Source organism: Microcaecilia unicolor, chromosome 4 (assembly GCF_901765095.1).
Source record: "Microcaecilia unicolor chromosome 4, aMicUni1.1, whole genome shotgun sequence".
NCBI classification, from domain to species: Eukaryota; Metazoa; Chordata; class Amphibia; order Gymnophiona; family Siphonopidae; genus Microcaecilia; species Microcaecilia unicolor.
The window spans coordinates 324,610,527-324,637,452 of record NC_044034.1 but is presented as its reverse complement, the minus strand read 5'-3'; the positions used below and the strand labels follow the sequence as shown (position 1 = coordinate 324,637,452).

The window sequence follows — 26,926 nt, the reverse complement described above, 5'->3', positions numbered from 1 at the left end:
TGTGTTTTCAATTATTTTGTAAACAGAATTTCATTTTTTTTTTCTTACTTGGTTGTCATGCTGGTTTTTCTGTCTATCCCGACTGAAAAGATCCACAGAAGCTCGGCAGCCTCCTCACATCATTTGTGCGTATGTGCTGGGCATGTTCCCTCTTCCATCCTTATTTCCCAATGCTCAGCGCTAACAGCGCACATACAATTTGCACGCCGTTAGCACTGAGCACTAGGAAGTTTTTTTTTGGCGCTGGAAGGGCTGTTTTGTACAGTGCTGACAAATACTTTTCAATAAACGTATTAGCGGTCTTCTCCCTATATATATGTATATGTATAGGGACGTGCTCATATGTTTCCAAACAACAGTCACAGACTCACTGGTCTTCAAGGTTGTCCAGGCACATAATTTATTTATTTATTTGTTGCATTTGTATCCCACATTTCCCCACCTATTTGCAGGCTCAATGTGGCTTACATTGTGCCGGAGTGGCGATCGCCGTTTCCGGGTTGAGAAATACAAAGTGATATTGCATTAGAGTTCATGAATGAAAAGGTAAATTACAAAGCAGTTTTGCATTAAAGATCATAAATGATAGAGTGGTTATAGAGTAATCATAATCATAGCATGACTCTATTTTTTTGAAAAAATGCCTCCAAGTGCCACAAGTAACATATTTGTACACTCAATATTGCAAAACGTTTACTTAACTTAAAGGGTTAACACAGGTCCTGACATGGTCCATGTTTCGCCAGAGCTGTTTCAAGACAACCACTGACTGGTTTTGTATCTTTAAGGAAAAAGCATCCCTGGAAGTCAAAAAATATCTTCAAACTTACAATAATAACAACCCCCCCCCCCCCCCCCCCCCCCCCCCCCCCCAATTTTTGTCATTGTTTCTGTCTCATCTAATTTATAATTTAAATATTCCCATTCTTGTTTTTGGTGGTTTTTCCTGCATAGTGTGCAACTCCAAAGAGGGTGTGGCCATGAGTGGGTCAGGGGCGTTCCCAGAATTTTTGTGCAGTGCTCTAGAATACCTGCATTTGCACACCTAACTTCTATCAGTTGGGCGCTAGCATTTACAGCAACCTTTGGCAGGCATAAGTGCTCGCACCCAAAGTTAGGCGTGAAATGAACGCTAAGTTACTATTTATTTATTTTATTTATTAGGATTTATTTACCGCCTTTTTGAAGGAATTCACTCAAGGCGGTGTACAGTAAGAATAGATCAATAATGAGCAATAGACAATTACAGCAGTAAAAATATTCAAAAACAATACAAAGTATGGAATGGTATACTATTTACAATGTCAACACAATATGTAATAGAACATTATAACTGATAGCGAAGGGTAAAGTGAAGATGTAACATATAGAAGGGTAAGAAAGTAGGAAGAGTTAGAAAGTAAGGTGATTGATTTAAAGAAAGTTGCACATGAGGTCAGAGAAATGGTTAAATATTATCTCAGCTAGGGTAGGAGTGGATAAACATGTCCTGCTGCAGTATATGCAGCCTGAGTCACTCCTTGTGTGTGTGAGTGAGACTAACAAGTTAGTTACTTCTTCCATTAAAGGCTTGGTTGAAGAACCAAGCTTTCACCTGCTTCCTCAAGTAGAGGTAGTCTTGTGTTAAGCGGAGCCTTTCAGGCAATGTGTTCCAGTGTGGGAGCTACTCCGGAGAAGGCTCGCTTGCGGGTATCACATCATGTAATGTCTTTTGGAGAGGGTGTAGTTAGTGCAAGTCCTTGGGAGGACCTTAGTGTCCTTGGCGGTGTGAGGAGGATCATCCTATTTTTCAGGTACTCGGGGCCATTTCCTTGCAGGGCCTTGAAGATCAGACATAGAGTTTTAAATTTAGCCCTGTATTATACTGGTAGCCAATTAAGTTTTTGCAAAAATGGTGTGATATGGTCACATCGCTTGCAACATTCTATGAGTCTTGCTGCTGCATTCTGAATCAACTGGAGCTGGTGCAGGCCCTTTGTAGTCAGACCATTCTATAGTGCATTGCAGTAATCCAGTCTTGATGTTTTCATGGCATGCACAACTGGAATAAGATTTACCTTCTCGATGTAAGGAGAGAGGCAGCGTAGCTGTCGCAAATAGAAGCAATCTTAAAGGTTGCTTGGATTTGGGGAATCAGTGTAAGTGTTGAATCTAACTGTATTCCAAGGTTCCTGACTTGTGATTTGAGGGGGAGTTCATACTTCCCAAAAGGAATTTTGATGTCAGGTATGTATCCACTTGTGTTAGGAACCCAGAGAAGCTTGGTTTTACTTGGGTTCAGGCAAAGTTTGTTCTGTTTAGCCCATTCTTGAATTGATGTTAGACTGGCAATCAGTTTATTCAAGGCTGTAGGTAAGTCAGGTTCAGTGGGTATGAGTAGCTGCACATCATCCGCATAGATGAAGAACTGAGTGTCTATTGACCGAATCAGCTCAACTAGTGGTTTGAGGTAGATATTGAACAGAATAGGTGACAGTATCGATCCTTGTGGTACCCCACAGGTCAGTGTCCATGGTGGTGTTGCTGCCAAACATTATGGATTGCTGCTTGTCTGATAGGTAGGATCTGAACCAAGTAAGAACTGTTCCATTGATACCTGTTTCTGTCAGTTGTGCTAGCATGATATCATGATTCACGGTATCAAAAGCTGCATAGAAATCAAGCAGTACTAACATTGAGGCGAATACTATGCTATAAAAGATGTTCCATGCAGAGTGCCCATTATAGAATAAGTTTACTAATGACTCCATGATTAACATAACATGCAGTCATTAGTAAACTTATTCTATAACTGATTAATATAACATAACAAATACTTTTCTGCATTATTCTAGTCACCAACCCAAATCATTGAAAGATAGCATTTCCAGGTTACAAGATTTAAAAAAAACAAGCAACTGTAACGAGAGATAGATTTATTCAACGTGGTTATCCAGTAGATATCATTAGAAAAGTATATAACGGAGCTTTGTACACACATAGAGAGTGGTTGTTTATTCAGCAGCAGGCTCAGTCTAATTCTGGGATAGATACCTCCACAGTCACAAACTGAAGGCAAGTTGCTCCACTGGAGGAAAAACACCAAACAGGTAACAGTAGAGCAAGGGAAAGGAATCTCTCGCAGATGGTGTTTAGAAATGTCTTTATTTCAAAATTTTCTAAAACAATGAGGGAGACCCGACACGAATCATGTTTCAGCCTAACCGGCCTGCATCAGGGGTCTAAAAAAACATTTAACAAAATAATCAATATGTAAACATAAATATACATAAACAGATTATATGAATAGTAGGAAAAAATATCATACCTAGGAATTCGTCATTCAATACATATTCCTAGATTAGTTGTCAAATGGCACAGTCTCCTATTAACAATTTAAAATATTAAAAATTCAAAAACATATATGAAATGTGAAAGGAACCCTCCACCCCTTGACCATCAGATTACCCATTATATTTTGGAGTCATAAATTTCTCCCAAATCAAGATACAAATGACTTACAATGTTTTTCCTTTGCTGAAAGGTCTCTGTGGCACATATCAATATACCCTGTTAGTCATGTAATCAGTGAGATATTACACATCCAGAAAGTGGTCATACATAGTGACCTTTACTAGACTCTAATATATTTCTAAAGTAGAATTTTTTCCACACAATCTTAGCGCGGATCATTCCGGTGCCTAACTTTGGGTGCCATTTTGTCAAAACTTTATTTATTCAATTAATCTCTATACACACCACACTGACACCCTACCCAATCCTCCCCCACCCCCACCCCAAAGAGTAAGGCTCCACTCATCAGTAACAGTGGAAGTTTGCACAACACACCGTCCAACAAGTAACATATAGTAACATAGTAGATGACGGCAGAAAAAGACCTGCACGGTCTATCCAGTCTGCCCAACAAGATAAATTCATATGTGCTACTTTTTATTTGTACCTGTCCTCTTTAGGGCACAGACCGTATAAGTCTGGCCAGCACTATCCCCGCCTCCCAACCACCAGCCATTCCTCCCACCACCGGCTCTGGCACAGACCGTATAAGTCTGGCCAGCACTATCCCCGCCTCCCAACCACCAGCCCTTCCTCCCACCACCGGCTCTGGCACAGACCGTATAAGTCTGCCCAGCACTATCCCCGTCTCCCACCACCGGCTCTGCCACCTAAACTCGGCTAAGCTCCCAAGGATACATTCCTTCTGATTCATAACATCCAACAGTCCTCCAAGAAGAAGGGCCAGCAATTTCATTGTCACTGTCCAAATCCATTTCTGAGAAAGAGAAGCCCGGCTTCCATGCCAGGTCAGATGCCAAAGGTCAAACTAGGCCAAGTGATTGGGTACCATTTATTGAATCTAACCCATTGTGTTTTTTCCTCCATCTCAGGGGCGTAGCCAGACAACAGATTTTGGGTGAGCACCAAGTGTTCTCTCCCCCTCCTCTCAACCACCACTCAAAAAATATCTCAGCTCGTGAGAAAACGCTTCTTTCCATTTTGGCAGTCTGCAGCAGGCATGCACTGAAAACTGAGCATGTGCAGGTGCCGTTATTGTGGAGAGTAGCGTTTTCGTTACCATCAGGAGGAAGTCTTCAGCTGGCGGAGCTTGGGATCCCCACCAGCTACCACTAAACGTGTGTTACTGTTGGGTAGGCCTGAGCCCTAAGTGGGTGGGTTCCGGCCCACCCAGGCCCACCTGTGGCTACGCCACTGCTCCATCTGCCTTTTACCCTGGACTTTTCATACCAGGTTATTTAGTTGATCACCTGCTCCTGGTTCACTTTGTTCGACCACTGACCAAGTTTATATGAGCAAAGGCATGTGGTTTCGTACTTGAGTACTTAGAAAAAGGGTCCACAAAGAAAGTATAGATGAGACCTTTGTATTACACTGTGACTAGCTTTGAAGAGTGGTGCATTCTTCATAAGGTAACATAGTAGATGACGGCAGAAAAAGACCTGCACGGTCCACCCAGTCTGCCCAACAAGATAAACTCAAATGTGTCATTTTTTGTGTATACCTTACCTTGATTTGTACCTGTCTTTTTCAGGGCATAGACCATATAAGTTTGGCCAGGACTATCCCCACCTCCCAACCACCAGCCCTGCCTCCCACCGCCGGCTAAGCTTCTGGGGATCCCTTCCAGATAATGATCATGTGGCCAATAAAATAATTCCTTTTTGCCAATCCCTCCTTCTCAGTTTTTTTTATAAAAACAGGGTGTCATGAAACAATGAGCAAAGAATGCATTTGATTACATTTCATGCAGATTCACTGGGCTCCCCAGACCTGTTTTTAAATGCTTCCTTTTTCCTGCCATGGACGGTCAGTTCTCTTTAGCAGTTCTAATTTGTGTTTAAAGATTTATAGGGTGAAATGTCAAAGAAAGCAAAATGCCTCCAGCCACAGTTCTGCTGTCTGAGGCCTCCAAGAAAGTCCTGTGCATCTGTCAGATAGTAAAAACCCTGGCCCGGCTTTCTGCACACAAAGCTAACACTCCTTTTGCATTTTGCAGAGATTATTTTCTTTTCCATGGGCTGGCTTGAAGCAAACTGAATGACCTTCCCCCTGCCTCCTCTCCCAGGGGGCTCTGTCTTTGACCTGACTAGAGAGGTGCATTCCTGTACATGCGAAGACCAGCACAGCTTTTTCTGGCAAATGGTGATTGTGCAAGGAGTTAAAGCTGCATGACCAGGGGGGCTGACTTTGTGTACCATTATGAGAAAGGTGTCCAGTTTGAGCTTTAAATTGGGGTTCCCATTCTCCACATTGGCTGGGCTTGCTAAGGAGGTGGCATTTAAAGCCTCAAGGAGGGAGGAGCTATGATCTTCCTTAAGGGCTATACAAGTGGCCAGATCCAGGGTAACCATGATGCATGGCCAAGGGTCATCACAACAATGACTAGACATTAGGTATGTTAAGGGGGACAAAAGAGGGGGAAATTCCTGGGTAGTTGTGACTGAAGGCTCCAGACTCTAGATCCCTAATTTAATGAAGGCAAAGTCAGCTCTTCATGTAGTTGATTGTGACAGCTGCTCTCCAGACAAAAGAATCTTACTGAACGCTGGGGGATATGCTGTCCTGTGAAGTGGCATGACCAGGGAACTATGAGGGGCAGATTTTAATGAATCCAAGGCTGTACTTGACCTTACATAAATACCAGCACTTTTTTTTGTTTGTTTCCTCATCAGCCTGTAGGAAATGACAGAAAGCTAGGGGCCGAATTGGAAAGCAGAGTAGTTCTCCCTTCTACTATGTTTGCTGGAGTCTCACCCCTCACCTCCTGATCTCAGGTCCTGCTGCCTGGGAGGGGGAAGGGCTAGACAGCAGGAAGCGGAAGGCTGTTCTACAGGGCATTGAGGGGGGGGGGGGGCACCAGTCTGCGTATGCTGTAACCAGGCAGGGACAATACAAAGCTGCATCTGATCCTGGTAATCTTTCATTTATTAACCATTCTCTACCTTGCAATTTGACCCCCCCCCCCCCCTTTAAATCACGTGACTGTATTACTTTGGCAACACATATACAAATGTTGTCATGTCAATAAAGTTTCCTGAATTTAAATCCAAGTGAAGCGTCAGTAGGGGAGGGAGATAAGAGACGATATTAGTGGGGAGGGGAGGCAAGGTATAGAGGGAAAGCTCCAGTGGAGTCTCTCTCTCTCATCCCCCCCCCCTTTTTTTGTGTGTGTTCATCCCATGTCATGACACTAGCTGGTAAGAGCACTGCTCTCTGATGCCTTCTGCTGGCAGAAGGGAGGTTGGTAAGCCCTGAGGATTGAACTGTGACTGAGCTATGTGGCTGGTTGTAGGAGGTGGAGATATTGTGGAGGTGCAGACATTGGATGGACAGTTGCCCCGATTTAGCCCCCACCACCCTCAAGGATGACTCTGCATAATTTGGCCAATACCACTCTGTTGTTTCTTGTAGAATGTCCACTGGATCTAGATATCATCTGCTAACTAAAAGAATCTACCCAGATGATATTGACCCTTGGTGATGGGCATTGTTTTTTTAAATGCCTGCTTCTAAGGCTAAAAAAATCTAGATATGCAGTACCACTATCTGGATAAAGTTAGGGCGGCCTTTTTCCTCTCCTAACTTCATCAGGATAGTCATCTGGTTATTGTTACTAACCAGATAACGCCTAACTCTGCCCGAACTTCATCCCTGGATCACCTTGAGGTGGTCTATAAGGATAGTGACACTGAATATCCATGGACTGTACCTGAATATAATGTGTAAACCGCTTTGGTTGTAGCACAAATGATTGGATAACTCCCGTTATCCAGATAGCTGTGTTGGAATATCAGTCCTTAAGCTTCTCATTGTCAGTGAGAAAATTCTACCTTAGAAATATATTTTGGTTTCTCTTTATAATATGACAAGATATTTGTGCGTAACTTTCCTAGGTGAACCATTCCATAACTGCATCATTGTATTTATCCTGCCAGATACATCATAACTCTGGAACTAAATAATACTAGTCTTGGCAGTGTAACTGGTATCCATGTTACACTGTGCTCCATTCTTCTCACATGCTGCCGCCTATTTCCTCATGTCCCCTTCTCCCCTCCAATCCTCTTTCACTTTGTTCTGCTTCTCCTTGAGACTCACCCATCCTATTTTGCAATTGCTAGAGCATTCTGGCTAGCATTGCAAGTCCTGGGCAGTAGAAATAATGATGTGTGAGCAAACATTCCCCATCAGTGTCTCACTGTTCCGGCTTGGCCCTTCCCCAGTCAGAGGTCTTTTCTATATAGCTGCGGATTTCAGACTGACAGAATGCAGATGCTCATAGCTCTCACTGTGCAGCCGCAGACTGAGAAGTGGTTGCCCCCTGAAGAGATAAAGAAAACTGGGGGCAGATATAGAAGATAAAATGGGACATATGGTCGGGTGATCTTCAAACTTATAACAGCAACAGTTCACTTGATCAGTCTCTTTTGAAGCAGTGCTCAAGGCTGGTGTACTAGCTCAGATCAAGTGAATTATTGGATTCAGGCTGTAATAGTTACATATTCCAGAAAGGTACTACTTAGGTCAAGTGAATTAATGATGAAAGTGTGTGTGTCTGGGTGAGATTGAGGACAAGGGCTGCAGAAGGGAATATTGTCCATTTTGGGGCATTTTAAGTAGAGAAATAGTGCTTTAGTAGAAAGACAGTAATGAGGCAAAATTCTGACATGTATTTGAATGCCTACTACTTCCACTGTATGCAGATCTATCTCATTCACTAGGGCTATCCTGAAAACCTGACTTGGCTGTTTCCAAATGTTACACAGCTGAATACCTGGTTATCCACAGAACTTCCAGATTATGTAGAAAGAGGCCTCAGTCTCAAAACTGAATACCCTGCCTGTCAAAAAAAACAAAATGACAGTAGGAGCAGTTGGCGGATGACTTACCAATGGATTTGGCATGAAGGACTGTTTGTCAGTGGATAAGTTAGCCGAATAATTAAGTGTACTTTGTGGTAGTGCTTCGAACAGTTTATTGGACTGGGGAGGTGGTCTATACATTTTTAAATAAATAAATACAATTGGGCTAATACAAGGTTTGGAAATCACTCTGACCAACATGCCATTTGTCTGAGCCTTGAGCTCAGGATGTCCCCTTCTTGGCCCTTGGCTGACGTTAAGACCTGTGCAACATGGAAAGGAGGGTTACTGCCTCACCACTTGACCCAGTGGGGGTTAAGATGATGCAACAAGAATTGCTAAAGCAAGAAGATTAAACTACCGACCACTAAAATAAATTGTGACTTGTGCTTAGGAATCAGTGGTTGCTTAGAATTTAATTATAGTAGACTGAAATCCTGACGGCGCTGACTTTGTGGGAATTGAGAGTAAGTAATGCATAAAAGCTACTGTCTCAGTTCTTTTCATATGCCGGGTGGTTTTCAGCAGGGTGGGTATTTTCTAGGTCTGTATCAGGGATGGGCAACCACGGTCCTCAAGGGCCACAAACCAGTCAGGTTTTCAAGATTTCCACAATGAATATGCAGGACATTGATTTGCATATACTACTTTCATTGTATGCAAATGGATGTCATGCATATTCATTGTGGAAATCTTGAAAACCTGACAGGTTTGTGGCCCTTGAGGACTCTGGTTTACAGATATGTTTTCTCTTTGAAATTTGTTTTCTGAAAGGTCTGTGGATGCAAAACTTTGCACCTGCCTTAACTGCAAGCAGAATTTCACAAGAAAGAATGCACAGGGACTTGAACATCAAATGCCTGTGCATATAAGAACATAAGAAAAGCCATGTTGAGTCACATCAGGCCCACCATCCTGGCTCCAATAGCAGCCAATCCAAGTCACAAAAAAGTAGATCTATTTCCCATAGTTCATTTATAAAGATGAACAGTGGCTCTCGTTATTTTTACAGATGTTTCCTCCAGGAACCTGTCCAATTCTTTTTTGGTTTCTGGTGTGATAATTGCCTTGACCTCATCCTCCAGGAACAGATTCCACTGCTTGACTATGCACTGCATAAAAAACCTTTCTGTGATTTGTTTTTAGTCATTAGGCTCACAGATTGTCCTCTTGTTTTTGTGACATTTGGCAGGTTAAACACCTGTTTGCTATTTATCTGTTCCACCCCATTCATAATTTGATAAACTTCTATCAGATCCCCCTCTGAGTCATTTTTCTCTCCAAACTGAAATGCTCTAACCTGTTTAGCTTCTCCATCTCCCTTTATCATTTTTTGTCAGCCTTCTCTAAACGTTTTCTAGTTGCACCATATCCTTTTCGAAATGGGAAGACTAGAACTGCACACAGTACTCAAGATGAAGATGTACCAAGGAACTATACAAAGGCATAATGATATTCACAGTTTTGTACTCCATCCATCTATGGATAATCCATAGCACTGTATTTGTTTTCTTTAGTAGCCACAATGACTCTAAGATCTTCTTGGGAAGTGACTCCTAACTCAGGCCCAAATGCACTAAACTTTAACGACCCTTTAACGAAGAAACGTAGCATGCATTAAAGGCCATTTTCCGACGACGCTAGCAGCTAACGAAAACGGAATGGAAACGAGTAACTACCATTGCAATGTGGACAATTCGGGGTGCACTAACCATACCGACGATTACACCGAATCATTTACCGCGATATATTTAACGTGAAGTCAGAGCTGCCGTTAAGGCCTGAGCTGTCATACAGACACGCCGCGGCTCCCCACCGCTTCCTCTTGCAGCATAAAAATCCAAGCTGGCATTTTAGAAAATATGAAACACATGGTTCCCCGCTTCCCCCTGCATAAAATAGAAAATGAAAACAAAAATCAAAAAAGGATCGGGAGGGGGCAAAGGCGCTCATCAGGAGCGTCCTGTATGGAAGGCCTTGGCCCCCCCCTGCCCGAGGTCCCCGCTGCTCCCCGCTTCCCCCCCCTGCATTGAAAAATCAAAATTTTAGCAGCCCCGACCCCCCTCCCTTCCTCTCTTCCTTTCTTTACTTTCTCCCACAGCTCCGCCTCCCGCCATCCTCCGCCCCTGTGCCCCGCCCCCCTGAGGTCATCGCCACCACTCCCCCCCTCCACCGGGCCCCCCTCCGCCTTACCGGGCCCGCACAGCACCTCTCACCTCTGTGTGAAAGCGCTGCACGGGCAAGAAGAACATCTGATCACCGCCGAGTCTTCAGGACGTCTCTCCTTTCCTGACCTGGGCCCGCCTCATCTAACGTAGGTAACGCTCCTGACAAGCGCCTTTGCCCCCTCCTGATCCTTTTTTGATTTTTGTTTTGATGCAGGGGGAAGCGGGGAGCCACGTGTTTGTGTTGGTTTTTTTTGTTGTTGTTTTGACTTTTGTGGCATGCGCAGAGCAGCCAGCATAACGCTTGGCTGCTCTGCGCATGCTTTAGGGCTGATTATCGACAGGGATTACACCAGTTTAACGAATCTTTAATGCATTGTACTTTACAATACCACACCGAACATGTGCGACTTGTTTTTTTGGTGCATTCTTTGTTTTTTCACATTCGTTAAGGCAGTGGCGTAGCCAGACTGCCAATTTTGGGTGGGCCTGAACCCAAAGTGGGTGGGCACAAAATTCCCCCCCTCCCCCCCAGCAAAATTTATTCACACTCAGATGCATTTGTCACACAGGGTAAAGTTCTGCTTTTCAGTGCGTCCAATTTCAGACAATTTATTTAATAACCTAACACCCTTTTCAATGAGCTTTCAGAGGCCAAAAACCTCCTGCCTCAGGTCAGTATAATGCTGTTACGGTATCCTCTCCTGACCTAAGGAAGGAAGTATTGGTCTCTGAAACTTTATTAACACCATATTACTTTATCCTAAATTAAAAATAAAATTATTTTCTTTACCTTTGTTGTATGGCCATTTACTTTTTCTCATTGTGTTGCTCCCAGTCTCTAGATTCTGCTTTCCTTCGTTTTCGCTTAACTCTTCTGCCAGGGTTTCCTGGCCATTTGTCATTTTTCTCTCCTTTTTCTTTGCTTTCTTCAATATTTTTCTGCCTCTCTCTGTGTCCAGATTTAATTCATTCTTACTATCCATTCTTTAATTTCCTTCATCTACTTATGGCTTTTCATCTTTTTCTCACCCTTGTTCTCCCCATGCCCCTTCCTCTTATTCTCCAATCTTTCACTACTCCCCCTTTCCATGCAGCAGCTCTCCTCTTTCTCTCCCCATCCTTCCAGTCTCTCCCCTCTGTCTCCCCATCCTTCCAATAGTCTCCCCTCTTTCTTTCTGCATCCTTCCATCGTGTCACCTCTTTCTCCCTACCCTTCCATCCAGCGTCTTCCCTCTTTCTCTCCCCATTCATCCACCCATCTACCCTCTCTCCTGATCCTTCCATCTAATGTCTCTCTCCCTCCTTCTAACCAGTGTCTACCTCTCAACCCTTTTCTGTTCAGTGTCCCTTCTCTCTCCACATCCTTCCAGTCTCTCCCCTTTTTCTCTGCATCCTTTCATCCATCTCCCCTCTTTCTCTGCCATCCTCCCATCTGTTTTCCCTCTTTCTCTCCGCATCCTTCCATTTTCCCTCTTTCTCTGCCATCCTCCCATCTGTTTCCCTCTTTCTCTCCCCATCCTCCCATCTGCAGTGACGTAAGAGACGGGCGGAGGCTGCAGAGCCAGCAGCCAATGCTTCGAGGCTGCCTGCAGTGCCGCGTTTTTTTAAAAACATTTTTTCTCGTCGAGTCTGAGCGCTTCTTCTTTTTGTAGCGCCGGCCCTGCTGCTCATCAGGAAAAGCAGCAGTGGCCGGCAATGGGAGCTGGGGCTGGCGCTGGGCGGGCCTGGGCTGAAATTGGGTGAGCCTGGGCCCACCCAGGCCCACCCATAGCTACGCCTCTGCGTTAAGGACTTTTACGTTTTAGATTTTTTTACGTTTGGTTGATGCATCTGGACCTCAGAGCCTATCATTTTCTACATTCTGTTTGGATTATTTTTCACTATGTGCCTCACCTTGCAGTTGTCCATATTCAATATCATCTGCCACTTAGATGTCCAGTCTCCTAGTCTCACAAGGTCCTTCTGCAAGTTCTCACAATCCTCAGCCATTTTAATGACTGAATAATTTTGTGTCAATCACAAATTTGACCACATCCCTTGTCATTCCTATCTCCAGATCTTTGTTTGAATATGTTAAATAGCACAGAACTCAATACAGACCCTTGTGGCACTTCACTAGTGACCCTTTTCTATGTGGATAATTGACCCTTCCATCCTACTGTTTCCTGTCTTTTAACCAGTTTGCAGTCCTTAATAGGATATTGCCTCCTATCTTACGACTCATGTATTTCATAAGTAGCTGCTCATGAGGGACTTTATCAAATGCTTTCTGAAAATCCAAATATACTGTATCAGCTTGTTCACCATTATCCATTTGTTTGTTTACACCTTAAAAAAAATCTAAGAAACTGGCAAGGTAAGACTTACTTTGGCTGAACCCATGCTGTGACTTATTCACATTAAGCCATGTCCATCTGGTTTGTGATTTTGGTTTTTAGTATAGCTTTAACCATTATGCTCAGCACATCAGGTGCACAGGACTACAGTTCCCCAGATTATTCTAGGAAACCCCCTGGGAGCCCATTAAAAAAAAATTGGTGTTACATTGACCACCCTGAAATCCTCAGGTATCATGGCCATTCTGCATAGTAACTTACTCCCTGATATTAAAAACATTTAACTGGCCAGGATCTGCCTCCCTCCTCTTCCTTGGGTTGATGCCGCCGCAAAATGGCGGTGCCCAGCCCCGCCCAGTGCATCCTGGGATGCGCTGGGCGGGGATACAGACCATATAAGGTCCACCGTACCTCCAGCCCCCCCCCCATCGCTCACGGTCACTGGACTACCAGGGACCATTTTCTGGGGGTTTGGGGGGGCTGGAGACCCACTGGATCTCCAGCCCTCCCTTAACCTGGGGGGGGTTGTCAGGGGGGACCGGAGGTCCACCGGACCTCCAGTCCCCTGTTGGCAGGTTTGCTTTGGGGGGGAACGGGGACCTGCCAGCATGCAACTGCATGCTGGACAGGGCTCACCATTCTTCCCCAATGATCTGCAAACCCTAACGCCAGCTCAGAGCTGGCATAGGGTTTGCCGCAGCCAGCGACCCAAATTTTGGCGCGCTGACCGCTGATCATTGGCAATGAATGCGCTAAGCCCTGTTTAGCATGCATTTGCATGCTACTTGCGCAAAGAGCCCTCGAGCATGTTGTTTCACACGCTCGAGGGTTCTGATCATGGGGCGGTAGCAAACGCCGGCACTGGTATGGCGCTAACAGCCTCTAGCCCCGGCGTTTGCTTTTGATCATCTGCCCTTTAGGCTGTAACTTTGGAGAGTAGGGGGAGTGGCTGGCTGGCTGTTTGCCAAAGGGCAGCCAAGAGGCTAATTTTGTTACTGGGAATCTCCCTTAATTATCCAGCTAAAATTCTTTGAAACTTGCCTTCCACATGATTGAGGGGAGGAGCCCAGAAACTGACACAAATATATTATTGGTTTATGCTAGCCAAATTAAAAGTAAACAAGTCAGAGGTTGTGAATGATGGCTCCATTAACAGAGCTAGATCTGGAGAATAAGCAAGAAAAAAAACATTTTTTTCAGAGAAGATTGTGGCTTGAAACCCTAAAAGCCTAAACCCAGGCATCAGAGCTTCTCACTCATGTAGGGTACCACTTTTTCAAGATGGCGGTGATGAAGGTAGGATTTATTTACCGCCTTTTTGAAGGAATTCACTCAAGGTGGTGTACAGTAAGAATAGATCAAACATGAGCAGTAGGCAATTAGAGCAGTACAAATACTTGAACAACAATACAAAGTATGGCATAGGTATACTACTTGCAATGACAACACAATATGTACTAGAACATTATAATTGGTAGTAAGGGGTAAGGCAAAGTTGTAACATATAGATGAGTAAGAAAGTAGGAAGAATTAGAAAGTAAGGTGATTGAAGAAAGTTGCAACTGAGGTCAGAGAGATGGTTAAATATTATCTCAGCTAGGGTAAGAGGGGATAAACATGTCCTGCTGCAGTATGTGCAGCCCGAGTCAATCCTTGTGTGTGTGTGTGTGTGTGTGTGTGTGTGTGTGTGTGAGTGAGACTAACAAGTTAGTTACTTCTTCCATTAAAGGCTTGGTTGAAGAGCCAAGCTTTCACCTGCTTCCTCAAGTAGAGGTAGTCTTGTGTTAAGCGGAGCCTTTCAGGCAATGCGTGCCAGTGTGGGGGCTACTCCGGAGAAGGCTCGCTTGCGGGTATCACACCATGTAATGTCTTTTGGAGAGGGTGTAGTTAGTGCAAGTCCTTGGGAGGACCTTAATATCCTTGGCGGTGTGTGGAGGATCATCCTATTCTTCAGATACTCAGGGTCATTTCCTTTCAGGGCCTTGAAGATCAGACATAGAGTTTTAAATTTAGCCCTGCATTGTACTGGTAGCCAATGAAGTTTTTGCAAAAATGGTATGATGTGGTCACATCGCTTGCAACCTTCTATGAGTCTTGCTGCTGCATTCTGAATCAACTGGAGCTGGTGCAGGCCCTTTGTAGTCAGACCATTGTATAGTGCTTTTCAGTAATCCAGTCTTGATGTTACCATGGCATGCACAACTGGGAAAAGATTTACCTTCTCGATGTAAGGAAAGAGGCAGCGTAGCTGTCGCAAATAGTAGAAGCAGCTCTTGAAGGTTGCTTGGATTTGGGGAATCAGAATAAGTGTTGAATCTAACTGTATTCCAAGGTTCCTGACTTGTGATTTGAGGGGGAGTTCATACTTCTCAAAAGGGATGTTGATGTTAGGTATGTATCCACTTGTTTTAGGGACCCAGAGAAGTTCGGTTTTACTTGGGTTCAGGCAAAGTTTGTTCTGTTTAGCCCATTCTTGAATTGATGTTAGACAAGTGATCAGTTTATTCAAGGCTGTAGGTAAGTCAGGTTCAATGGGTACGAGTAGCTGCACATCATCCGCATAGATGTAGAACTGAATGTCCATTGACCAAATCAGCTCAGCTAGTGGCTTGAGGTAGATATTGAACAGAATAGGTGACAGTATCGAACCTTGTGGTACCCCACAGGTCAGTGTCCAAGGTGGTGATGAGTTGCTGCCAACCATTATGGATTGTTGCCTCTCTGTTAGATAGGATCTGAACCAGGCAAGTACTGTTCCATTGATACCTTGTTTCTGTCAGTCGTGCTAGCAAGATATCATGATCCACAGTGTCAAAAACTGCTGAGAAATCTAGAAGTACTAACATCAAGGCAAATCCCTTGTCTCGGTTTCTGTGAAGATCATCTAGCAGGGATACGAGGACCATTTCTGTTCCATAACCAGGTCTGAATCCAGATTGACATGGATATAGCCAATTACTCTTTCCTAGCCATTCATTAAGTTGAACACAGGCTGTTCTATGAGTTTCCTTAGAAACGGGATGTTGGATACTGGCCTGTAACTTTCAAGTTTGTCCTGGTCAAGGTTGTTTTTCTTCAGCAGAGGGTGAACCACTGCCCTTTTTAATGTGTTGATAGTTGCCCATTAGAAAGAGAGGTGTTCACAATTTTTGTGGCGCCTTCTATAAGGCCCATACTTGCCTGCTGCATTATCTTTGATGGGCAGGGATCGAGGGAGCAGGTAGTTGGTCGAAGGTCTCTTAGGATTTTGTCAAAGCTGTCCTCTGTCATTAGGTTAAAAGTGTTCCATCTGTCTCTGTTAGGAGGGGGCGAGTTTGTGCACCCCTGGTTGACTGGTTGGGCACTGGGTGAGATTGCCTGTAAATCCTGGTGGAGACTTTTAATTTTGTTGGCAAAGTATGCAGCAAAATCATTGCAGTTCAGTTTAGACTGGGCAGGCTGGTTTTGTTGTGGGGGTTGCAGTAAGCTGTTTACTATACTGAACAGCTGCTTGGTTGAATTGGCAGTCTGTGCAATGCATTGAGAGAAATACTGTTTTTTGGTTGCTGTTAAGGCTTGGCGGTACTTTGCCATGTGCTTCCTGCAGAAGGTAGGTATAATTGGTATTGGTCTGGGGGGGGGGGGGTCCAGTTGCTACTGCAGATGTTCTCTGGTCAAAGGCTTCCCTGTGGTGGGGGGAGGCGGGGCTGGTGGTTGGGAGGCGGGGCTAGTGCTGGGCAAGACTTCTAGGGTCTGTGCCCTGAAAATGGCAGATACAAATCAAGGTAAGGTATATACAAAAAGTAGCACATATGAGTTTATCTTGTTGGGCAGACTGTGCAGGTCTTTTCCTGCCGTCATCTACTATGTTACTATGAGCCAGAGTTGTCCAGATTCAAGAAGTATGGACTAGGAGTGCCCTGGGACAAATAACTTGTGGTGGGGGAGGGGAATCAGGGGTGCTGGGGGTTCTGGTTTCACGGGGCCACCAGGGAATTTTTGGCAGGGTGGAGGTAGGCGGCAGGAAGTCCAACTAGCCTTTTTAATTCTGAAATGTGTATGAGCCAATTCCTGCTGCATATAGTGTGTGCTGATTTTTTTCTGACATTGCACTCTTTTCAGTATTGCTGTCATTTTGGACAGAGCACACTTTTTAACACCTCTGTCCTTTGTATGCCACTACATTGGAATGTGAAAGTGTTTTTTTAGCCTGTGCTCTAGAATGCTGTTTGCTGAAGCTTAGTGCTGAGCTCTAACACACTGCTTACTGCATTGACCCGAGAATCTTGCTCTGGGAAGAAGTGGAAATAAAAATATCAGATTTGCTGTCTGTATCTACTCTCTGGGAAGACATAATTGAATTAAACAGGGTTTGGTTGTTTTTTCATAGGAAATGCGCTGGGATGAGGGGTAGCAAAGAACCATTTGGCAAGTGTTCTGTCTGTGTCTAGAAGTGCTAATTGTTCATTAAAAGCCTTAATGAGCTTTCAGATGAGCTGTTTTGTACCAGACCTCCTCTTCCTGGGGCTGGCTTCTCACTCCCTGCTGCTTACCATGACTATAGGTTCCTTTGTGGTCCACTGAAAGCTGTTTACTTTGAGATAAAGAATGAGGTCTGCCCAGAGCTCCAGTTACAAAATCTCTTCACAGACTTTTGGCATGTGGAGTCAGGACTCAGGGCTTTCTCTCTTTTTTTTTTTTTTTCCATAGCTTATTTATTTATTTATATGACTATTCTGATTTTCCTGGTTATAACTCAGTGGAGAAAGGTGAATAGCGGCATGCCTCAAGGATCTGTACTGGGAATGGTTCTTTGTTACCTTATTTATAAATGATCTGGAAAAGGGATCAAGAAGTGACACAATCAAGTTTGCAGGCAATACAAAATTATTCAGAGCTATTAAATCATGAGCGGATAGTGAGGAATAATAATTGCAGGACGGCTTTGAGAGACCAGACCTCTTAAAGGGAATTCTAGAAAAGGGTTGCCTTTTCTTTAAAGAATACTAATGTAACTTGTTGGATAGGCATGCATTATTTAAGTGAGCTGGTGTAAATGCTTGCATCCGAATGTCAGCGACGTGCAGGTAACTTATTCTATAGAGTACGTGCGTGTAGGAGTTCCACCCACGCTCTGCGCAGATTCTGCCCCTGTGTACCAGGAGCGTAGCCAGACCTGCCATTTCGGGTGGACCCCGTTAACCTGGGTGGGCCCTTCCCACCCTTGTACATACATACATACAATTTTTTAAAAACCTTTCCTTCTGCGCTTTATCGTCATCTCTCCCTCCCCCTCCCACTTGCCATCTGCCCCTTTCTCCCTCACCCCACTTGGCAACTGCCCATCTCTCTCTGAAACCCGGTCCCAGTGGCGTTCCTAGGCTGGCTGACACCCGGGGCGGATCGCCGATGCACCCCCCCCCCGGGTGCAGCGCGACCCTCCCATCAAAATTACCCCCCCCCCCCGGGTGCAGCGCGACCACCCCCCCGGGTGCATTTTTACCTGCTGGAGGGGGGGGGGGGGGTGCCGCGCGCCTGTTTGCTCCGAGCCTGCTCGTTCCCTGCTGCTCCCTCTGCCCCGGAACAGGAAGTAACCTGTTCCGCGCAGAGGGAGCAGCAGGGAGGGAATGAGCGGACTCGGAGCCAACAGGCGCGCGGCACCCCCCCAGCAGTGTGTACCCGGAGCGGACTGCCCCCCTTGGTACGCCACTGCCCTGTCCTCCCCAGTCTACCTCCAAGCTGTCACCAGCAGCGGTTCCTGTAAGCAGGTCTAGCTATGCTCCTGGGCTGGGGAGGAGCAGACACAGGGCTTTGGGGCCTCTGGTTTGGCTGGCGGGGGTCCCCAAGCCCACCAGCAGAAGCCTTCCTCCAGTGCTGTTCTCCACCGCATTGCCTGCTGTGTGACTGCTTTTCCCCTCACATTGTGCAGCGTGAAGGGAAAAGCAGCCGCAGGGCAGGCAATGTGGCGGAGAACAGCACTGGAGGAAGGCTTCTGCTGGTGGGCTTGGGGACCCTCGCCAACCAAGGTATGTGGAGTTGCGGCCGGGGGGGCCAAGGCAGTGGGGTAAATTGTGCCCCCCCCCCCACACTTTGGGCTCTTGTCCCTCCACTTTTTGTAGTCTGGCTACGCGGTGGTCTGGGGGAGGGGGGTACAGCAGCGGCGGTCCTGGGCGGGGGCCCGGTAGTGGCAGCCCTGCCCTGGGCCTGGCTGTGGCTCAGTCATTCAGTGGCCCTGTGTGTATGCATTAAGATGTAACTACTACTACTACTACTACTACTATTTAGCATTTCTATAGCGCTACAAGGCATACGCAGCGCTGTACAAACATAGAAGAAAGACAGTCCCTGCTCAAAGAGCTTACAATCTAATAGACAAAAAATAAATAAAGTAAGCAAATCAAATCAATTAATGTGAACGGGAAGGAAGAGAGGAGGGTAGGTGGAGGCGAGTGGTTACAAGTGGTTACGAGTCAAAAGAAATGTTAAAGAGGTGGGTTTTCAGTCTAGATTTAAAGGTGGCCAAGGATGGGGCAAGACGTAGGGGCTCAGGAAGTTTATTCCAGGCGTAGGGTGCAGCGAGATAGAAGGCGCGAAGTCTGGAGTTGGCAGTAGTGGAGAAGGGAACAGATAAGAAGGACCAAATGCACTGAGCCCATGCGTCCCATATGAACTGAGGGTGTGCAGTGACCTGCCCTTCCTTTCTCCAGCATGGCAGGACATCCTTTGGAGACGTGAAGGCACTTGTAAACTCTTCAGATTCTAAGTACCATTTCCCGCAATACAGGAATACAGATCTTCAGTTCTGCTTCCTCCCTGTGAATATAATAAAGCTTTCCCAGACTAGTCATCTTTCTGTCCTTTTCTCATTTCTTCCTCTCTCCCTCTTCTTTCCATTTGTATTATTTTTCTTTCTATCCATCTTTTCTTCTTTTCTCTCTCCAGGAAGCTCTTCTATTTAGGAGTCCTCTCTGTGACTGCCAGCTGTGCTACACCCAGGGCCGCAGAAGGGGGGGGGGGGGCAAAATTCCCTGGGCCCGGGCCTCTAAGGGGGGGCCCGGTGCCAGGGTCTCTCTTTCGCTCTCTCCTTCTCCTGACGGGACCCTAGTGATTGCGTCACGACAGGAGCAAGAGAGAGAAAACTCCGGCACCGGGCCCCCCTTGGAGGCTGGGGAGGACCCAAAGCTTTTTCCAGCACTGCTCTTCTGCCCATTGCTGAACAGCTGTTTTTCCTGTCAGGCACGCATGCTCGGTTTTCAAACTGAGCATGCCCTGAGAGGAAAAGCAGCCGCAGGGGCAGGCACTCAGCGCTGGTGGAAGACGTCTTCTGCTACCGGGCCTCGGGATTAGGGTTACCATATGGCTCCAGAAAAAGGAGGACACATTGATCTAGTCCGGGTTTTGCTTCCATTGAAAGTAATGGAAGTAAAACCCAGACTGGCTCAATCTGGCCTCTTTTTACTGGAGCCATATGGTAACCCTACTCGGGATGCCCACCAGCCAAGGTATTTAGGCAGCGGCGGCAGGATTGGGGGGGGGGGTGGCAGCAGCAGACGACGATTGTAGGGGTGGGGGTGGCAGCGGCCCTGCCCTGGTGGCAATGACCCTGCCCTGGACCCAGTTCAGTCTCTCGGCGGCCCTGGCTATACCCACTCTTCTACATACAGTAACGCATGTGTTCACTTCACGTCCAATACCTGGAAAAGGAAGTTCGAAAGATCTTTCTTTGCAAGTAACCACTTTAAATATTAATCATGGGTTGCATTTCATCCACTGACCCCCCCCCCCCCCCCCCAATCCTACAGATCCCTTTGTGCTTTTCATAATGTCTAGTAACATGTTCCCTATTGGATATGGGTGCATGAGATGCAGGGGAAGCCAGGCTGGTCTCTTTAGAACATCAGCCTGTTTCCTGTCTATGACTGAAGTTGATGCTTTCTCTCAGACCACACACTAGCATTAGAGGGTAAGGGGTGGGGGTGCTTAAGACTTGCATGCTTGTGGATCTCAGGTTAAATAATCAGGAATTTTCCTCTTACCCTTTTTCTTTTATTTTCTCAGGGTTCTGAACAACAACAGGATAGTTCTTCTGAAGAATGCCTCTTTCTCTGGACTACACACACTCGAGAAGCTGTAAGTGCTTGTCATCACATACTAACCATAAAGGGCACTATTCTTTCAGGGGTTGGGAAACCTGGGGGAAACACAGTTTATTAAATGGAGGAGGATGGAGGCCGCGAGTGTTTTAGGGAATGACTTCTGGAATAGCTGTCAGGTCCTTGTCTATAACGTAGGAAGCTGTGAGTCTTTCCTGTGGAAATTTTATTCCTTGGCAGCTGTGCACTGGATCTATCTGAGAGAAGGTGCAGATAGTACCAAGAGGAATTCCATGTCTTCCACGTGGTATGGCCATGACTAGGGTTAGCAGTTGACTGTTGGTCACCTGCGTAGGCTGATTCACTCTTGGTTTACTCCATTGCATTGCACGTATGCCCCCTAATACTATAACCTTATCCCGGGATTCTATATATAGCGTTCAAAATTGTGCACGCACATTTGGGCATGTGTCCAATTTACATGTTCAATTTAATTGAGTAGTGAGCCAATTAGTGCCATAGTTGGGTGTTAACAATCAATTATTGGTGTTAATTTATTTATTTGTTACATTTGTATCCCACATTTTCCCACCTATTTGCAGGCTCAATGTGGCTTACATAGTGCTGGAAAGGCGTTTGCCGTTTCTGGTGTGAACAAATACAATGTGATGTGATAAGATAAATTTAAATGGCAAAGTCACAGTAATAGTCGTAAAGTGGATTTGCATCTTCTTAAGTGCTATTCTATAAAGATGCGCCTTCAAATTTTTTAGCATGCAACTGAAAAGGGAGCATGGCCATGGGAGGGTGGGTCAAGGGTGTTTATTGAAGATGCACACAGTGTTATAGAATTTTGGGGATCCGCGCCTAACTTACATACAAGGATTTACGCCAAGGTTCAATTGGTGGAAATCCTCATCCCCAAAGTTGGGCGCGGATCCTGGCTCTATGCGCTATTCTATAAATGGCGCTGTTTATAGAACAGCGCTCAGTGCACATTTTTTTCAGCACCCAAATTTGGACGTCACTTACTAAATCTAGTCCTTAGTGCCTAAATATAAGCATCATTTGCCCAGTAAGATTATAGAATATGAGCACTTATGCGTGTGACTGTAACATTTACACGCTTAAGTACTAGATGTGCACTCAGCATTATTCAATAATTAGAGCACACAAGTTGTATAGCATGTAAATGCAAGGGTCATATACCAGGGTAGGTGTATGGGTAGACATGAGCGGCATTTACGTGCATAGGTTATATAATTCTATCAATGGTGGCCCTATCATTAGGCCAACTGAGGCAGGGGCCTCAGGGGGCACTCTCTGTGGAGCAGCATCCCCCCCCACACCAGCAACAGTCTAGCATCTCTCCTCACCCTTCCTTCCTCAATTCCCTTCCCTGAATCTGCCTTCTTTTTTTGTTTTCTTAAAGTTGGCTGCGGCAGCGATTCCCATAGACTGCCTTGCTGCTGGCACTGGCCTCCTCTCTACTGCGGCCTGCCTCTCTGAGGTATTTATTTATTTAGATTTTGCTCACACCTTTTTCAGTAGTAGCTCAAGGTGAGTTACATTCAGGTACATTGGATGTTTCTTTGTTCTAGGAGGGCTCACAATCTAAGTTTGTACCTGAGGCACTGGAGGGTTAAGTGACTTGCCCAACATCACAAGGAGCAGCTGTGGGATTTGAACCTTCCACCTCTGGATTACAAGCCCGGAGCTCTAACCACTAGGCCATTCCTCCACTCCATGTAACTTCCTGTTTTCTCAGAGGCAGGCCTCAGTACATAGGAGATGACGGTGCCAGCAGTAGGGTAGTCTATGAGAATCGCTGCCGTTGCCAACGTTTGGAAAATGAGAAAAGAGGGTAGATTCGGCTAAGAGGGTTGAGAAACAAATTGCCAGGGGGAGATACTAGACTGTGGCTGGGGGGGGGGGGGGGGGGGGGGGGTTGGGAGAGAAAGAGAGAGTGTGAAAAGAGAGATGTTGGACTTAGGGGGGCAGAGGTGACATCTCATCCCTTGCATCAGGTGGTAGATTGCCTTGGGCCACCCTTCAATTCTATCGCTTACATGTTAAATTGTCACATTTAAATGTATACAACTGTGTCTGCTATAGACATGGCATAAGTTGGTGGCCTCAATGTTAGCATGTAAATGCCATTTTATTCTAGTATTCTATACAGAATCTGGGCCCCCAGGTACTGTTATAGAGTTTGCACTCAGCGTGCTACATTGAGCCTAAATGTTGGCACACTTTATAGAATCCCTCCCCCCCCCCCCCCCCCCCCCCCCCCCCCCGGCTATAAAATTTGCTTTTCTTAGGCAGATGTCACCAATAGCCAGCTGCTTATCTTACTCATCCTCTTTAATTCTGCAGTCCTGCTTCTAGCATGGACCCAGAACACATTCATCTGAAAGCCAATTAAAAACATATGATTTAAAAAAAAAGAAAACCTTTGAAAAATCAACTTTGACTGCCAAGCGCAGCCAATCTCCTTATCTGGCAGTGAAAGGCATCTTTAAGGCCACTAGTGCCTTAATCAGCGGGAGATTTATAGTTCTCATATGTGTTTGATCTGTAGGTATGCGGGAGGGAGGGGGCAAGTTACACTGAGGAGCTTATTCCAGAAACACAGACTGAGCTGCATTGCACATTCCAGCAGAAGGTTCTTCTTGTTCTGAGCAAAAAGTTACCAAGTGCTGTCTGTGACTGGTGTCATCTGTGCGACCAAAGCCAGAGCATGCGCCAGTCCAACAGGAGATAGGGGGATTAAAAGGAAAAAAGCAGCATCTCAAACAGCTGCTCCACACTATACAGTCTGAGGCTTTGTAAAGTGGAAAGGTTCACCAGAGAAAAAGTTCCTCATTCCTAAAACTGAGATCTGCACCACAGGGATGTAGCCAGACCTCGAGATAGGAGGTGGCCAGAGCCCAAAGCGGGGGGGGGGGGCATATTTTGGCCGCCCTCTCTCTGCTGCCCTGCCACTCCCCTCCCACTGCCGCCCCTGTATATATCTTGGCTGGCAGAGGTCCCCAACCCTCGCCAGTTGAAGCACCACCGCCTCACATACCTTGGCTGGCGGGGGTCCCCAACCCCTGCCAGCTGAAGCCTTCGTCCAGTGCTGGTCTCTGGCGCGGCCGCATTGCCTGCCTCGCTCTCTCTTCCCCTCAAGTCTGGCATGCGCTTTTTAATGCAATTATGCATGTGCACATGCTCAGTTTCACTAAAACAAGCACGCCGGACCGTGAGGAGAAGAGAGAGCAGGGCAGGCAATGTGGCTGCACTGGAAACCAGTACGGGATGAAGGCTTCAGCTGGTGGGGGTTGGGGACCCCCACCAGCCAAACCAGGGCCCAGAGCAAATTTTGGGGGGGAGCCCATGTAGCTACGTCACTGCTGCACCAGCCCAGAGTCCAGCAGGGATCAGAATATAGCTGGGGGGGGGGGGGGGGCGTGGAGGTGGCTGCTGTCTACACTGAGAGATAGACTCTCTGAGTGGTGAACACAAATTCAGGGCTTTCTCTCATGTCCAGCAACCAGCTGAATATTCCAGTTTCAATCGTGACAGAAGTGTTTTCCACCAAGACCAGTCTAGAACACTGCAGGCAGCATGGTTTGAGAAAAGAACATTTTGAGACGGTAACCTGGAATTTTAAAGGTATAAAACCTAGTTGAAGACGAGGTACACCCTGGAGCAAATTTATAGATGGGATTAGTACAAAATACTGATCAGAAAACGGAATCTTTCCTATGATCTGGGATAGTTGCATGCCGGATACATTCAGTACCATCTAAGGCGCTCCTTCCTGAGCTTCCCTGTGCATGTTACACCTGCTCTGCCTTGCCAGGGTCCCCTGTCCTTAGCCCCATCTGAGTTGAATGCATTCCCCTGTGGTTTAAAGGGAACAAAGCATTCCAGGTACTCTTCTTTATATTGTGCTCTTCAGGGGAGGGGGAGAAGTGTACCGCCCAATGTCAGGGACAGTGCGGCAAGAGTCGAGATGATCAGCAGCTGGCACTGAACTTGTACAAGCAGCCCATTCACTCGGGTCTCTGAATCCCCTCTTTATTGCCCTCCAGAGTCTCTTTAATGGCTTATGAACCAGAAGGGAAGTGGGTGGCTCATTTTTTGAGCTGTGCAGCAAACGTGTGCGCCTGTGGGGCTTTTAATAAACTCCTTGTTCTTCCTTTGTGGAAGTCTCCATGGTAAAAGAAAGGCTGCATTTTGGTAACTAGAGGTTTCTAGGGGCTAATCTGCTTAGGTGGGCTCTCCAGCAAAGGGGAGGGAAGTTTTTAGGAGTGAAAGGCTTTCCCCACCCCCTCTTCCTCTGCTCAATAGTTTGTGATTTGTTCTTGCAGCTTCAGAGGGTTAATTTGCAGAGTGTGTTGTAGCCCATGGGCTAGGAAGAGGCACTCGGGGTAGACACAGGAGGTTAAGGCAGTGACTTGCATTTAGCTGGGACGCTGGGTCATTGTTTTTTTTTTTCCGCTAGTGAACTTCCTAGTGAAATTTTCCTTGTATCACAGAACAAGGCTTCATTTGCCTGCTGTTTCCCTACCAATAGGCTAGGTGTTCACTCAGGGTGGCAGAATTTCAGGGGTGGGGAGTGTAGCAGTGCACCACTAGAGAACAGCACTTTAATACTACTCTTATGCCTGGAACCGTCTTCCTGAGCCCATACGTCTAGCTCCATCTCTACCTGTTTTTAAATCTATGCTGAAGGCTCACCTTTTCACTGCTGCCTTTGGCTCCTAGCTGCTACTCATTTGCCCTCCTCCTCCCCCATTCCTCTTTACCCCGTAAGTCCCTTGCGCCCGTAATGTCTTGTCTGTTTTACCTAGATTGTAAGCTCTTTGAGCAGGGACTGTCAAATGTTCAGCACTGCGTGCGTCTGGTAGCGCTATATAAATGCTATTAGTAGTAGTAGTACTCTCAGTGTTGTGTGGGGATAGGGTTACCATGCGTATGGATTTCTCCAGACATATCCTCCTTTTCAGGGGACTGTTGGGGGTCCGTCATTTTTTTTCCAGCCAGCCCATTTATCCAGGTATCTGGGCTGATGGGCTGGCTGGTTGGTAGGTGGATGGATGGATGGGCAGACGGACAGGCTTGCCTTCTCCCTCCCACCCTCAGCCTACCATAGTGTACCCTGTGGTCTAGTGCCTCTAAGGGCAGGAAAGAACTCAATTCTCGCTGATGCTGATCTCCCCGCTACTACACCTTCTTGAAAATGGCTGTCGAGACTTCAAGCGGAGGCCTCGTGAGACTTCACAGAAGTCTTGCAAAGCCACTGCCTGACATCTCAGCAGCCATTTTCAAGAAGCGGCGGCAGCAGGGAGGTCAGCAGCAGCGGGCAGGAAAGAGTGGGGTTCTCTCCTTCTCCAAAGAGGCCAGTAGACCACCAGGGCTGCAAGGTAGGCCCAGGATGGGAGGGAGAGAAGGTGGCAGCTGCTTATGGATGGGAGGGAAGGGAGAGGAGAAGGGGACATGCTGTACATGGAGGGGAGAGGAGGAAAGGGAAAAGGGGAAAATGCAGTACATGGATAGAAGGGGATGGAGAGGAGAGGGGGACATGCTGCTCATGGATGTTTGCTTTTTTGGAAATGTGCATCTTTTCTAATTTTGTATTCAGACTCCGGAAGAAAATGCATTTGTTACTTTTACCAGTATTTTCACTGCTTATAGAATCTGGCTTTCTTGGAGGATCAAGGTCACTGTGTGGCTGGGGTGGGGCGAGGTGGCATTTTATTTTTTGTGTCCTCTTTTTTGTCTCCGCAAATATGGTAATCCTACATGGAGTCTTTAAGCATAGGCCCTGCTCAAGTGCTACAGCATCCTGCCCTTCTCCGGCACTGAGGCCCAAAATGCTTAAAACTCCAAATAGCACCATAAAAATACCAGCGGAACTGCGCAGAAGAACAATGCCCTAATGCTCAACATTAATAAGATGCAAATATAGGCACGCTCATAGC

General features: G+C 46.2%; 1 protein-coding gene across 1 annotated transcript in view; it reads left to right on the top strand.

The window, feature by feature from the left end:
* Positions 1-26,926, top strand: part of ADGRA2 (adhesion G protein-coupled receptor A2) — a 312,169-nt gene that overhangs the window by 95,943 nt on the left and 189,300 nt on the right. The window contains exon 2 of the mRNA XM_030201956.1: positions 20,920-20,991. Coding sequence (XP_030057816.1) covers positions 20,920-20,991 — 72 coding nt within the window. The remainder of the gene's footprint in view (positions 1-20,919; positions 20,992-26,926) is intronic.